The 15414-nt window shown below is 43.5% G+C and overlaps 1 protein-coding gene across 1 annotated transcript in view; it reads right to left on the bottom strand.

Annotated features, from left to right (window-relative positions):
* The window catches only part of LOC135645749 (DExH-box ATP-dependent RNA helicase DExH1-like), a 33632-nt gene that overhangs the window by 6081 nt on the left and 12137 nt on the right, over positions 1–15414 (bottom strand). Inside the window, exons 7-16 of the mRNA XM_065164418.1 lie at positions 14802–15142; positions 10143–10563; positions 8965–9110; positions 8291–8390; positions 7997–8212; positions 7781–7876; positions 6571–6846; positions 3173–3376; positions 2918–3073; positions 1647–1739 (exon numbers count right to left, since the gene is read on the bottom strand). Of these exons, the coding sequence (XP_065020490.1) occupies positions 1647–1739; positions 2918–3073; positions 3173–3376; positions 6571–6846; positions 7781–7876; positions 7997–8212; positions 8291–8390; positions 8965–9110; positions 10143–10563; positions 14802–15142 (2049 nt within the window). The remainder of the gene's footprint in view (positions 1–1646; positions 1740–2917; positions 3074–3172; positions 3377–6570; positions 6847–7780; positions 7877–7996; positions 8213–8290; positions 8391–8964; positions 9111–10142; positions 10564–14801; positions 15143–15414) is intronic.

Genomic DNA, 15414 nt, shown 5'->3' with positions numbered 1-15414 from the left:
GTGGTACAGAACTGAAATGGATAGAGTAATTCCAGCTAATGAACATATTTGTTTGTCTGATCATCAGAGGCATCTGTTCATAACTTGCATTTGAAAATATATACATATAATTATAAAATATGTTCGATAGTTGCTTCCACCTAAAAGTTAAGACAAAAGATACATAATAAATAGCTATTGCAGATGAACACACCTCTATAGAATAAAGGTACTTTTGTGGTACAGACAACTGAAATGGATAGAGTAATTCCAGCTACTGAACATATTAGTTTGCCTGATCATCAGAGGCATCTGTACATGACTTGCATTTGAAAATATATACATATAATTATAAAATACATAATTTTCTTATACACCATTCATTTAACAGCTGGGGAAATCACATTTACCTGACATAAACTTTGGGACCAAGTAAAAGAAGAGATGAAAGTAAGGCAGTCTGGGGATCCATCTAGAACACATCATTACAGAAAGTAAAAAGAAAGAAATATAAAAATGTGACAATCATGATTTAAAATATCAGTCCAATATGGATTCCAATACATCATCAGACTGGTACCAATATACTGACATGTACCGCAGGTATTATTCACAAAAATAATAAAAATATACTGATCAGTATTTGAGCCATCTAATCCTTGTGCAGAGAGGAAAATACACGTGAGCACATGAGAGTCTGATTGGTAATGGAGAACATTATTCAATTATGCATTCTGGTGAGATTTGAAAGGGAGAAACATCTCCATCAGAAACTCCAGCAAACTGGAAGTCAGTTCATGCTGCATTGAAGTTGAACCATTACCTACAAGTTTCTCTAACTAATTTTGGGTGAATACCAGTAGTTCTACAATTTGTTTCGTTTGAGGACATATCAGAAAATTTTGTTTGGTGCAGTTTGACAGCTGGCCATAATTTCTCTTTTAAGAGAAACTGCAGGAAGATGCTATGGGGAAGCACTTCTGGAGGAAGATGGTACTAAGTCAAATCCAGTTGAGGAACTGTCAATCATGTAAAAGGTAATAGACGTGATATTTGGTTAATTTTTTATATGTATATTTGTGTCGGTTTGTCACCGAAATAGCACTTCTAGTGTTCTATACTACAACTATCTTATTAGATTATTTATTTCAACCCTATCTGAAACCTCAGGATCCTGTTGTACTGGCTAAAACTGTCCTCTGATCACTAATGAAGTAGGCAAAAGGTAAAACAGAGATAATATCAATTAGTTCACCTTTCAGTCTCCTAACAATTTGATCTCACTGACGAAAAAGAAATCCAGATGCCGTTTGCTCGTACAGAATGATTCTTTTTGGATTTGTTTCCACATATTATGAGAAATTAATAAAATAATCACAACAAAAGGGAGAAAAAGCTTCCTGTTGCTCTTAAGGCTTTTAGAGTGCCTTCATGCAGTCTAGTAACAAATGCACTAGCTGAATGTCATTCAGTGCAACTGTCAACTTTCTAATAATAAGTAGCAGTCATCAGAAATATGCCTTAAATAGGTCTATTCTAGCAGTCTTCACTTAAATGGCTTAAAATTAACACATCCAAAAGTCACGAGAAGTGTCATAGAAAACACATGAAACTGCAGACAAGAAAATTACGAGGAAGCTTAAATCAGGTAAAGTTCAAGATCTTACAAGACCCAGATCCAGTTGTCCACCATCCCAGGCTTCAAGAGACTGTCTTGTAGGAATGCTGTAGTTCTTGTACTGTATATCAACATCAACATCCTATATGACAAAAGAATGTGACTTTTTTATAGGCAATTGAGTAGGAAACAGTAAGATGAAACTAACCGTATCTCAAGTATTGCACCACATCAAAGTCAGCAATTTGCATCAGAAAGCACCCAGAGAACTCCTCACAATCACAATAAATTGTATGCAAATCCTTTTGTTAATTTTCAAGGGGTCTTTACTTAGTAATTATCATCATGAAAATCAACATAACAAACCTATTGTTACATCTATCAAATATAAGGATAATTGACACGCATAAGCATGGTTTGCAGTACCGGTCCGTACCGCCCGGTACGGGCGGTACGTACCGGTCCGACAGGCTTCCGGTACGCGGACCGCCTGTTACCGGTCCGGTACTGTAGCAGTACTGCAGCAATGTAGCACTGCTACAGTGCTCGGCACGCCTGAATATACCGCTCGGTACACCTGGGTGTACCGAGCGGTATACCGTACCGTACCGGTACCGAGCCCAGGTCGAAACTCCGGTACGGTACGGTATTGCGAACCTTGCGCATAAGTACCTGGAATGACAATCATGACAACAAGAATAAAACCAATCAAAGCATGTTATCCATCTCTAAGATTGGTAAGTTAACCTATGCTGGGAGGTGATTGGCTGAAAATGATCAGATCATCCTTGAAGATAATTTTAGGTGACTCTGGCCTCAAAGATATTCACTGATGGAATAACAAAATCACCATTGAACAAGTAGCAAGTTCTCAATAATTTTCTCAACCAAAAAGGTTGTTTCTTCAAGGTAAATGATAGCACACAGACAAAATAGATGGAGGGCCAAGTTGTACCAACTTAGGCTAAGGCTTTATATTTGATAATTGAGATCCAAGCCATGATGACTATCTTCTGATAATAGATACGATGATATGATTAGGTATACTATTTTATGTTTTAATTAAATATTTAACTTTCACATTTCTTAAGTTATTGTTAATTGTTATCTTTATATTCTTTAATTACTATGTTATCAGGAACAATCTCTCATTATTAATATTAAATAATATAATTAATTACTTGTCATTTATCATGACATGGAACTTTATGTTGCATGTAATGAAAAGGAGAGTATAAACACACAATTTTAGGAAAACTTAAATTTGCTTTTTCAAAGGTATAAAGTAATTCAACATGAAAATTAAGAGAGGGCATCTACCTCAAACATTTCTGTCAAAGGATCACTTTTTGCCGATGGTTGCCTTCTTCTCCTCCTCGAGTTCCCTTGATAATTATCCAACTCATGCTTAATCTTGTATCGAGTCTTTTCCAGTATGTCCTCTAGAAACAGTTCTGCTACAGGAAAAGTAAAACCCTACAAAAACAAAAAAGCAATGTAAGAAAATTATTTCTCAATTTGTAGAAAAATGGACACAAGCATAGTAACTAAAGTGTGCATAAAAGTTAAGAATACCGGTATGTGGATGACTGGTGCATTTCCAAAGTATCTGGAGAAGAGATCAGCATTCAAAGTAGCACTCATTAATATTAGCCGAAGGTCAGGTCGCCGTGGCAGAAGATCACGCAAAATTATAATGAGGAAATCCTCATTAATGCCCCTTTCATGAATTTCATCAACAAGTAGATGACTAACACCTGCAAGGTCTGGCTCCTGAACCTGTCATATTAATGCCAGTTTGACCAGTAAAGGCAAAAGTTTCAGACTCAGTTATCTTTAAATGTGACAATAAACTTATTATTATATAAGAATAATTTGTATTAACAGCTCTTTAAGAGTTAAGACAAAGTTGAACTTGAATGTAAAAGTATGATTCGAAATACAAGTGAAATGTGATAGCTGAACTATTACCAAACTATTCGAGGCATATGAGAGATCAAATATGTTCAAGAGAAATTTTCTCAATACAGAATACTAAAATTAGAGGCGCTTGGATTTATGCCTTGTGATCTGTGGTTGCATGGGTACATGTACGGCAGATGCATGGAAGTCAAACAGCGTACTAACACTCCTTTTAGTTACATATACCACATCCAACAGATGGCACAAAGTTGCATAGACAGCACCTATATTTTCCTTTGGGCCACCGTAGTTAACATTTAAGCTACTCGCAGACAAAAAAAGGAAATAAGATTCCTATAGTGAAACAAAGAATTACAGCATTTGGTTGATGATTATACAAATTACTCGATAGCACTAATAGTTCGATTCATCGTACATAATGGTATAAGTATATGACCATCAATCATCATCATAGCTTGTAAAACCATATAGTAACTAGAACCCATAAAAAAACAAAGCAAGGCTTGCAATACAGTCATGTAGAATTCAGTATGGCTTTTCTTAGCACTCGGCATGCAATGGGATACCAACCATCGGTACATTGGTGTGGATCGTTACCGTACCAATCCGAGCCCTGACTGGTAATTATGAACCTTGGAATGGAGAATTAATGCAATAAGACGCCACCGCAATATAGTACTTATTAGGGAACTCAATTTCGTCTGGACTAATTCTTACCCGCCAATATTTACCAATTAAAGTACACAATCCAGGCACTGCCTGCTTGTCCCCACTGGTCCGCCTGGTATGCCTCCTCCTCCTTTCCCCCTTCACTTCCTCTTCTTCTCACCCCTCTTGTTATCGCAACACATATCAATGTACTGTGTATTGGTAGGCTGGCATGGATCTGATCTCTAGCAATCCAACCATAGCCCAGCATGGGTCTGGTACCCAAAACTGCTATCCTTGGCACTTATTTTTCACTCTCACTTCCGTCTCTTTTAGTTTTTTTTCTCCTCCAGTCTATTTCTCCTCTGACAACTTCCTTTTCTTTTCTCTTTTGTCTTCTCTTCTACATCTTCCCAACACAGATCCCCTTAACAAGAACCATGTCTTCAGTGTTAGTGACAACATAATGGCAAATTATTTTTGCTCAATCTCAATACGGAAATTATTTTTCTCAAGCACAAGCCTCCTTTCCAGTAGCACAAGTTTTTTTGATCAAGTTCTATGAGTAGAAGCACACAATGGTTGTTTACCGCACAACATAAGTACTACATCTAAGTATCACACAAATCAATTATTATCACTGTAGATCATCAATTCAAATGGCAAAAATATCTATTTTCTATTTCTAGTGTAACTTAGCCTGCTAAGCTCAAATAGTCTTCTATCCAAAACTGATTGTAAATCATTGTGTGTAGAGACAAGGTCTTTCAGGTGCATCAATTTCATAGCAGTTGATTGATAGGATAACACCCTAACAACCATTTCTCCAATCAAAGGGGCGAATAAGGCCTCCCAAGCTATCAATCAAAAATTTAAACTAATAAGAGAACTTTGTTCCATAGAGAAACGGACACAACATCCAACCATAATTTCTTGGCCTTACAAACTATCATGTATAAATAGGTGTTTATGGGTAAAGAACTTGTATTGACACAACATACAGATCCTACCAAAAGAGATCCGAGACCTCTCACAATATGAATGCCAATAGTAAAATAACTTGGCTAACCTGTATTAGATCCATGTTGGGGTTCTTATATAGAAAATAAACTTTATTAAACATTGAAATGCTTTCTAAGAAAGCATTCAAGTTTAAGAACAAAATCAATCTCAAAATGACAGGAAAAAAATTTATATATTTTGCTACAAAGAGCCCGTGAGAGGGCCTGGTCCGCATATTCTCTGCAACGAGTGGTTTGGAGGTTGTTTCCATCCCACTCCCACTGCAAAATTGAATCGAGATCTTTTTCCTTCTACAGCAGGAGCCATGGTGCTCCTTGTCTACTCACTTGTAGTAAGTGAACACCCTCTTGAGATATGCACTGCTTTCAGTTGTATCTCTTTTAGGGCAATGGCTTCAATGTGTTAATGGTACGTAACAACACTAAGCACAGGCATGTGCTGCACATACTAGTATTGGCAGAACACTTGTTGTACTGAGGTGATATTCTTGCTCAGGACTATTGATATGGGGTATATTTTTACACCAAACATAAGCAACATGTGGCCCCAAATTTCTCAAACCCCATTATTACCGACTAGCATGATCACTGTGTCAGCAACAAATCTCGACAGGGAACATTTCCCTCATAAACCGGATGATAATTCTTCACTAAATATATGCAGTTAGGGCCAAAGGGGGCCTCTTCTCTAGGTACAGGAGGAGTATTATATCTGACTATGTAAAACACTTGTTTTTCCCCACCTCCGACTGATCCTGACTTGGAGGGGCCTCACTGAACATGCCCCAGGCACAAGTTCTAAAGGATCTGGACACCTCGGAACCGACCACATCAAGAAGAGTCACCTCGGCTAAATTCCTCTTGGGCTAGCTTCTCTCGAGCTCAGTGAACTGCAACAATACGTTTTGCTGAGGAAGTGGCTAGACCGGATCAGAGTCAATGTATCAGATTGATGATCATGCTTGACCTCAACAACAATGAAATCGTACTTACTATAGTAGCGACATGTGTCAGACATTTTAATGAAACACACTTCTCTTTTTATGGACGTGCTACTCTATCTTGTCTTTTCTCTCTCCTTTGTAGAGAAAAAGATGACTCAGAATTGCACGAGTCCATTATTATTGTCATATGTTTTGATGAGAAGCCTAGGAAGAGTTAATTTTGGTTAGATAAACATCACAAGTGATGGGAATGGGATAGACATGATGCTCTTGATGATTGCTGAATGAATCCAGATGGGAGATCTTGAAGCCAAAGCCATTTTCTTGTATGGAAAAAAAGATCAGAAGCTTAATAAAATGAAACAAATTCAGATTTTGATAGAAATAGAAAATGTAATTTCATCCATCAGGATATCATTAAATAGATAGGGAGTACCAGCCTTCGGAGTAAGACTCCTGTTGTGCAAAACAGTAAACGTGTTTGCTCAGAACGCTTTGCTTCTAAACGGATCTGGTAACCAACAGTTTCTCCAAGACTTTCACCCCTTTCAGAAGCAATGCGTGCTGCAACAGATATAGCTGATATCCGACGTGGCTGAGTACATATTATACTACAATCTGCTCCTCGTAGATGTTCAATCTCCTGCTCTAATATGAATTGAGGTAGCTGTGTAGTCTTGCCACAACCTGTCTCTCCAGAAACAACAAGCACCTATATGTTCAAACAAATTGGTAAGGCTATCTGGCCAAATACCATGCAGTTAAAGAAACACCGTGGAAAAGAAACCTTGTTCTGAGAATGCATAAATCAGGTAATACAAAGCAACTTGTTAAAAGAATGCCTATAAGTTCATTCTCTGATAGTTATAATCTAGGGATCTCACAAAGGTTTCAACGGATTAAAGAGAAGAGGGTGTAAACTATGAATTGAACTGTTGGTAAATGATGGGCACAAGACAGAGGTCCACAAGCATCTCATGTCAACCCATGGTAGCACAACGCTTTCATACTTGGTGTATATCAATCAGTTAGAACTTACAATAATGCAAAATTTCACCTTGCTATCAGGGTTTAACTATTTTCTAAAATGATGAAATTGGTAATGTCAACATTAATATGAAATCAAAATGGAGGATGTAACTTACAGTCAAAGGAAAATAATTGTGATGTAAGGAACATGATGAAAACAAGATTTCCCATAACATGTTAAATCCATCATACATGTTACTGCTATAATTCTTTCCGACTCATATTGCCAACCATTTTTCACAAATAACTGATAGAGAAATACACATCTTCAGTTCCATCTGGTGCGACTTCAAAAATAAACCATCTTTACATCGTCAAGAATGAATTCCAAAAACCTATACCTGACAATGATCCTAATCATCTAAAAAATTTTGCCATGATCCCAGTCCTAAATAAGTTTGTTGTTTATGTTACTGCCAATACCTTGGACAGTCTAGTAACATAAAAATTAAAACCCAAATTTTGGAAATGATAAAAAAGCCAAAAAAACTCATAACTTCTATGCAAGCCCAATATTGTAACACAGCAAAAAGACACAGCATGATCTCAGCCATAGTGATTACACAAGACATGTGATGATATACTCCAATGACAATGGCCAGGAAGAGAAATTTTACCTGATTGTCTGCCACAGCTATCAAAAACTCATCCTTGAGTTTGTAGGCTGGTAATTTTTCCCTGAAAGCAAGCATTGCTTTAGTGCTCGGGGATGCCTACAAGGAGCGCATACAAATAAGATATAATGACAGGTAGAAGCAACAAACTAACGACTACTTCCATCTCACATGAAGCAGTGTCATCTAGAGAATAAAAAAGAAAAACCAGCCAAGAACCTTCTTGGAGTTCTGCAGCTCCCTAAGTTCAGAACTAAACTTCTCCTTCATAGTATCAAAAGATGAAGAGGATTCAGATCTAAAGATGGGCACGCTAGATAAAGGTTGCTTCTCCGCCTGAGTGAATGTACTGGTGGAACTATTTTGGGTTGATATATCTTTTGATCTAGCCAAAAGACTTACGACTCTTCTTTCAGTTTCTGTGGACATTTTAATCTGCATATACATGACAAAATCTTCGATATTTCAAGTTGTAAGAGAATTTGCAAGTCCCAATTAATAGTTATGAAGTACCTCTTTTTGTGTTGATCCATGTCTTTCATCAAGATCAGCACGATAATCTGGTAAAGGAACCTTGCTAAATACAAGTGCTTTACCTTTGTTGTATGCATGGCTTCCTTCCCAAACAAGCAGACAAGAAAAATGCAACATCATCAGATATGGAAAAAAGCTGCACATTTTTAATGTCAAAACATGCACCATATATTTTTTTCTGATCCAAATATCAGGACATTAAAGCTTGTTATTATTGTCGTTGTTGTTACCATATATAGCATAAAGCTCATGATCAAATATGTCTATATAACTACAAGTCCAATCAGCAAACAGCAAATAAATAATAGGCTGGACAGAGATGAAGTGAAATGATATATTCAGCTGCATATCTGGTGAATGTCTCACTTGATGCCTAAGTGGATTCATCATATGGATGGTTGTGTAAGTGAAATGCAGCCAGTATAATGTGGCAGCAGCCTTATTCTTCTTCATTTTGTGGCACATGATAACAGCCTTACCACTGTTATTCTGTACATGTCAATGTCATCACAATGTTCCAATAATAATATTCTATATCTTAGGCTTACAATCATTCATTATTAACAAATAGAAGAAAGGATTATTTGTGTTAATTATTGCTTAATAAAGAGAACCAAGTCATGCATATAGCACCAGGAAAGTAGGAATCTTACAAGTATAAGCCTTGATTCTGAGCCATATTTGCCAGAGTATTCTGACCATCACGCCCAAAGTTACGTTTAACTATCAGCTCCTGCTGGCTACCTTGTTTTAATTGTTGTATCCTACTCCACCATTCATTTTCATCCAGCTTGTCCACCTTGATAACATCAGAACATGAAACAATATATCCATTTGTCAATCAACATACCAGTCCAAACCATAATATTGTGGCAGAATTTTCAAATGCTTGACAAGAATAATGTTCTCCAAAGAAGAAGCATTTGTGGAGCCAGGAATAAGAGCACAGGGACTTTTGTTGCCCCTAAAAGTTGGTCTCATAGAACATTAGTTTGGCACTAAATAAATGTAAATCAGATACCAGTGCTAAAAAGAATGCTTTCATTAGATGAGAGCTCCAATTCCAACATCCTATACTACTGACAGTAATTGATCTCCAAAGAGAATGAGATAGAACAAAATAAATAAAAACATGCTTGCTTGATGTTTCTCAAAACATTAATTCCATGGAAACTATTTGACATTTGAGTAGCTTTCTTTTTATATTTATTATTTAATTATCTAGAAGATAATCAACTATTCTATATTCCTCCCGCATAATATCATCGTCAAGAACCCATTATCTCCATTTCCACCATAGGTCCAATACATGGCAATACAATCCATGAACAAAGTATCAGAAGGAGAAAAGGAGCGAGATCTTTGGTAAAGTGCAACTAGACTTGTTGTCACTCATATACAACAAGCTCAACCAAACGTAGTCCTTTATTTAAATTTCTCACATCATCACGATGAAGAAAGGGGCCACAAAAAACAACCATAGGTATCACAAGCCCATCAAAACCATGAATCGCCTGCTAAACCAGCACGTTGTTGGAGACCTATGGCAAAACATGTAGGGGATATATCAACGAATTCTCTGACAATAACGGAAAAGAAAACGAATTAACTGTTTTCATCCAAACATCCGATCAAGAATCAGCAAATCGGATCAAGTATTAGTGTTCTCCTAATATGGAAATGATCTTATGATTCGTAAAATGTATTTATGAACCGAACAGCCGAATCTTGGTAAAGATGACATCAAAAGCAAGGAAACAAAGGAAAATTAAATGACAGAAAAGGAGAACAGTACAAAATGAGATGAGGCAAGATAGGAAGAGGGAATCACCTCGCCGGCCATCTGGCGAAGACGCTCGGCCCTCCATTGGGGATCCCACCACCTCTGCTCCCCGCGACCGCCGCCCCTTCCCCCGCCTCTTCCGCCGCCGCCGCCGCCGTCGCCCCTTCCCCCACCTCTACCGCCGCCCCGGCCCCCCCTGCGGCCGCCTTGGTAGTTGGGGCGGTAGGACATGGGACGAAGAGTTCCCACGGAGAGACGGAGCTGTAGAGACTTGGAGAACGCCAAGAAGGAGTGGTGGCGACCGCCTGTAGCGCAGCACAAAGTCATCAAGGCAACTTTAAAGCAACGAAACAATGATAAAGCCAGCGTCTTTGGGCCGCATCGGTTCCTGGGCTTCGGCTTATCGTTGTTCACATACGATTTCCCTACCCAGATGCCGGCCCAACTTGAGCCAAATCTCAAGTAAACCCTAAAAGCCACCCATATCACCTAACAGTTGTTTCCTTTGTACATGAACTACGACCACGTGTAAACTTGCGGGAGGGACCCCACACTACCTGCCAATGGTGTATGCGTTTTGTTTGAATTCTGATTCCGTTAGTGCAGCTGATATCTTATCAAATGAGCAGATCCGAGGCGGCCAATTCCCATTGACCCACGAGAGGTTCCTCGTCTCGAGAACCGCCCTATCGCCGACGCGTACAAATACCGGTAGAGAGGCATCTTCTTCCTCCGCCCCCAATCCTATGGAAGATTCATTATATACCTAACACCAGAACAGGAGGCTCTTCGATTCATATGCTTAAGAAGAAGAATAGAGAGATTCTAAGTAGTAAAAAATCATGATATGTTAACAAACAAATGCACCGTGGTTACTGAGTCAGCACGGTTAGGTTCGCGGGTCGATGTCGGAAGCTTTCTATGTTGTGAGCTGGATGATGTGGTGGTTGTGTCCTCAAAAAGGAGCGTCAGTTGGCGCTGGTCAGGATCTGGACTGATTGACTGCTCTCCTTTGCGCAGGGGATGGAGCACCTTGGGATGAGACGTTCGTCGTGCACGGGTGGTCATTCGCCTACAAAAAATAGCCCTCGTCGGGTGATTTTCGGCTTTTGCCCCTCCGACGAGCAAGTTAGTAATGGGATTGATCGTGCTCTTGTTGCCTCTCCTCCAGGCCAGAGGCCACCCTGGGGTTTTATAGTATTGCCCGAGGGTCGGTAGCACGTCGATTCGGTATGGCCATTGACCCTCGAGGGATGGGACAGCACCTCTGACCGACCATCGCCTCGGGACATGTGAAGCTGCATCAGATGGCATCGCCCCGAGCTCTCGGGACAGGATAGATGGAACAACTTCTCGATACGATTCGGACTTGGCGTGTGGCGTCGGCGGTGACATGTCCGGGGTCCCAAAATATATTGTATCACTTCTCCCCACTCTCCCCACCTCCCCCCCCCCCCCAAGGCATACCGTGGGGTCCTTAAATGGCCAGGAGGCATGCCTAGGTTCTAGTGATGTTGATCGCTTATGAGGGGAAACTGAATTGACTCGTCGTGGGGCGTTTTAGAGGGGCGACGCCCCCGGGCAGGATTGACTATGTTGATCGGGCGATCGGGACCTGAGGAGGCGAAACAAACGTGTCGTAGGTCGGATAATCGGTTTGGTGCAGCTCGGAGCTATGGCCACCGTGCTTGCGAGCTGGAGCGACTCGGTTAGAGACTTGACGAGCTGCGAGTCACGGATCAATGTGGAGCAACTCGGACAGCGGACTAGGCCAGGCATTGGATCGGCCGAGATGCGACTCGGGTGTTAGACAGGGGCGAGAGGCATGGCTCGGGCGTTGGATCAATCGAGATGCGACTCGGGCATTAGACTGGCTGCGAGGCATAGCTCGGGCGTTGGATCGACCGAGATGCGTGGCTTGAGCATCGGACTAGCCGAGATGCAACTCGGGTGTTTGATTGGCCGAGATACGTGGCTCGGACATTGGATTTGGCCGAGATGCAACTCGGGTGTTAGACAGGGCGCGAGGTGTGGCTCGGGTATTAGATCGGCCGAGATGCAACTCAGGCATTAGACTAGCCGCGAGGCGTGGCTCGGGCGTCGAACTGGCCGAGATACGACTCGAGTGTTAGATAGAGCGCGAGGCGTGGCTTGAGCGTTGGATCAACCAAGATGCGATTCGGGCATTAGACTGGCCGCGAGGCATGGCTCGGGCGTTGGATCGACCGAGATGCGTGGCTCGGGCGTCGGACTAGCCGAGATGCGACTCAGTTGTTTGATTGGCTGAGATGCGCAGATCAGACGTTGGATTTGGCCGAGATGTGACTTGAGTGTTAGAGAGGGCACGAGGCATGGGTCGAGCATTGGATCGGTCGAGATGCGTGGCTCGGGCATCGGACTAGTCGAGATGCAACTCGGGCATTAGATTTGGTGCCAGCAGGTCATAAGTCGAGAGCGATCTGCAGCGACCTGGCCATGAGCTGGACCTACGGGCCGAGCGACTATGCTCGGCTCAAGTTTTGGTGCCGGTGGGTCGCTTGTCAAGAGCGATCTGGAGCGACCAGGGCATGAGCTAGACCTGCGGGCCAAGCGACTATGCTCGGCTCAGGTTTCGGTTCTGGTGGGTCGCTTGTTGAGGGCGATCTGGAGTGACCCGGCCATGATCTGGACTTGCGGGCCGAGCGACTATGCTTTGCTCAGGTTTCGGTGTCGACGGGTCGCTTGCCAAGAGTGATTTGGAGCGACCCGGGCATGAGCTGGACCTGCGGGTTGAGCGACTATGCTCGGCTCAGGTTTCGGTGCCATCGGGTCGCCTATCGAGAGCGATCTGGAGCGACCCGGGCATGAGCTGGACCTGCGGGCTGAGCGACTATGCTCGGCTCAGGTTTTGGCACCGGCAGCATGCCGATTTTTTGCCCGGACGCTATCGTGCCATGTGGCAAGATAAGCGAAGCGACATGGGGCTTGGCAGGAAACTTTTGCTTTGAATGGCCTTCGGAGGGCAGTTTCGGGTGATGGGACGCCTTTGGTGGGAGCTCCGAGGCGGGCGAATCTGGTGGATCTAAGGGGTTGTGACGGGTCTTAAATGCTGCGACAGTTTCTCTCCTCGGGAAACCCCAATCGCTGCCTTGTAGTGGGGCAACCCACCTTTTAGAAACCCTCTGCAGAGCAATTGCGCTCACCCTTGCCATTTTGCTTCAATCTCTCATCTCACGGCCTAGCTTCTTTCTCGCAACTTTGAGGTCGGGATGTCTCTGTCTTCGTCTTCATCTTCTTCACCCACTTCCTTTGAGAATCCACAGGATGAGGTAGTCAGTGTGTGCTCGGGTAGTTCCTCCTCAGAGTCCTTCGGGAGTTCTACCGTGCTTGAGGCTCTCAAGTCGTGGCATGACGTAGACTCGGTGGTAACTGAGGACCTTCTGAGTGTGCTTCGGGATCGCTATCACATCCCAGAGTGTTATGGCCTCCACGCCCCTCAACCCGGGCAGCGACCGTACGATCAATTTCCCGATGGGTTCGGGTTGACCGTGGGGGCGCTTGAGGTGGGGCTGCGGTTTCCGATGCACCCTGTCACTGGGGACTACCTTCGTTTTTGGGGGATCTCGCCATCCCAGGTGTCGCCAAACTCATGGCGCTATCTAGTGGCCTTCATCTAGGAGTGTCAGGGGGCTGGGATCGAGTCGTCCCGTGCCCTTTTTCTGGTTTGCTTTCGCCTGTGCAGGGGGCAAGGCGGGTATTACCTGATCGCCCGCAGTGGATTCAAGATCAACGGTGCACATTCCAACAACAAAGGTTGGAAGAAGTGTTTCTTCTTTGTTAGTTGTAGTACAGAATGGGGCTTTAGCACTGGGTGGGTCTTCCGAGCCATCGATAACGCCTTCCCGTTGCTCTTTGACGGAGAAACAATGGTCATGGATCGATTGAGGGCCATCCTATCCTCTTCTTGGGCAATTAAGGCGATGACTGAGGAGTGGATGGTCGAAGCAGAGCTGAGCCCCGCCACCGAGGGTATGGCCATTCGCATATGATGGCTCATCCGTTCATGATGCACCATCTGACCACTCGGTATTTTTTTGCAGAAATGGTGGACCTTCGATCAGTGAAGCAGACGCCCAGCGCCAAGGCTGCCATGCCCCCATCTCGAGACGGGGAGGGTTCCGGAGGCGACGTTGCCCACAAGGGGGCACATCGAAAAGGGTGCCAGCATCTCCGGTAGTGGGGTGCCTCAATGAGTCGCTCGGGAGGCTCCGGTGGCATCGGTGCTATGGGTCCTTCACGGGGGTCGGGGGCTTGATTTGGTCAAGATTTCCTCGGGAGAGTAACCTCCGTGAGATAGCATCGCCTTGACTCCCCCGGGTCGCTCCGGGCCTCCCCGATCCCTGCCGAGGTCGGAAACTTGATGGCCCTGTGGTAGGTGGAAACCATCGCCTTTAACTTGTTGAGCGTCGTTGGCCGAGGATGACATTATAGGCCGAGGGCAAATCGACTACCATGAAGGTAGTCAATACTATCTTCACTCTCGTCTCTTCCCTAATGGTGATAGGGAGGACCGTGGTCCCGATCAGTGACCAGAAGAACCTCGAAGGCTTCAAACCCATCAGGAACATCTGTATGATTAAAGAGGGTTGAGCGTCCGAGAATCCCCAGATCTCAGTGGCAAAATGTGTCACGAACTAGGAGAGCGGCTCGTCTTCGCGCTACGATAACGCGAGTAGGGTGGCCATGGAAGGCCTAGGTTGCACGCTGGTGAGGAAGTTCTGCTCAAACTCCCTGGCGAGCTGATCGAAGGACGAGACCGAGGATTGGCGCAACCGACTAAACCACGCTCGTGCTGGTCTCCTCAGGGTGGTCGGAAACGCCCGACACATCAATGTATCGGAGGTGCCATAGAGGGCCATCTGAGCTTGAAATGTTGAGACGTGCTCCGCGGGATCAGAGCCATCGTTGTATGTCTCCAATGCCGACAGCCTGAAGTTGAGGGGTACCGGCTTGTCTTGTACTTCCTGAGTGAAAGGGGATCCGCCCAAGCCGCCTTCACTAGACTCGCTCTACGATTTTTGAAACTCATGCTGGAACTTGTCAGACATTGGTTGACCCGGAATAGCGATCTAGTGTCGAGGCTGGAATCCCCGCATCTCCGGGGGTGGGGAGGGCCTGATCTATGGGTTCGACGGAGGGGAGACTAGCCGATCGTTCTCCCTCGGGGAGAGCTTCTACGACATGACCCTCCTTCTAGCGCCAAAATGTTAATGAACAAATATACCGTGGCTGCTGAGTCAGCATGGCTATGTCTGATGGTCGATGTATGGAGCTTTATATA

This window comes from Musa acuminata, chromosome BXJ3-8, assembly GCF_036884655.1.
Source record: "Musa acuminata AAA Group cultivar baxijiao chromosome BXJ3-8, Cavendish_Baxijiao_AAA, whole genome shotgun sequence".
Lineage (NCBI taxonomy): Eukaryota > Viridiplantae > Streptophyta > Magnoliopsida > Zingiberales > Musaceae > Musa > Musa acuminata.
Note: the sequence above shows the minus strand (reverse complement) of the source record. Positions and strands in the feature narration are given on the sequence as shown.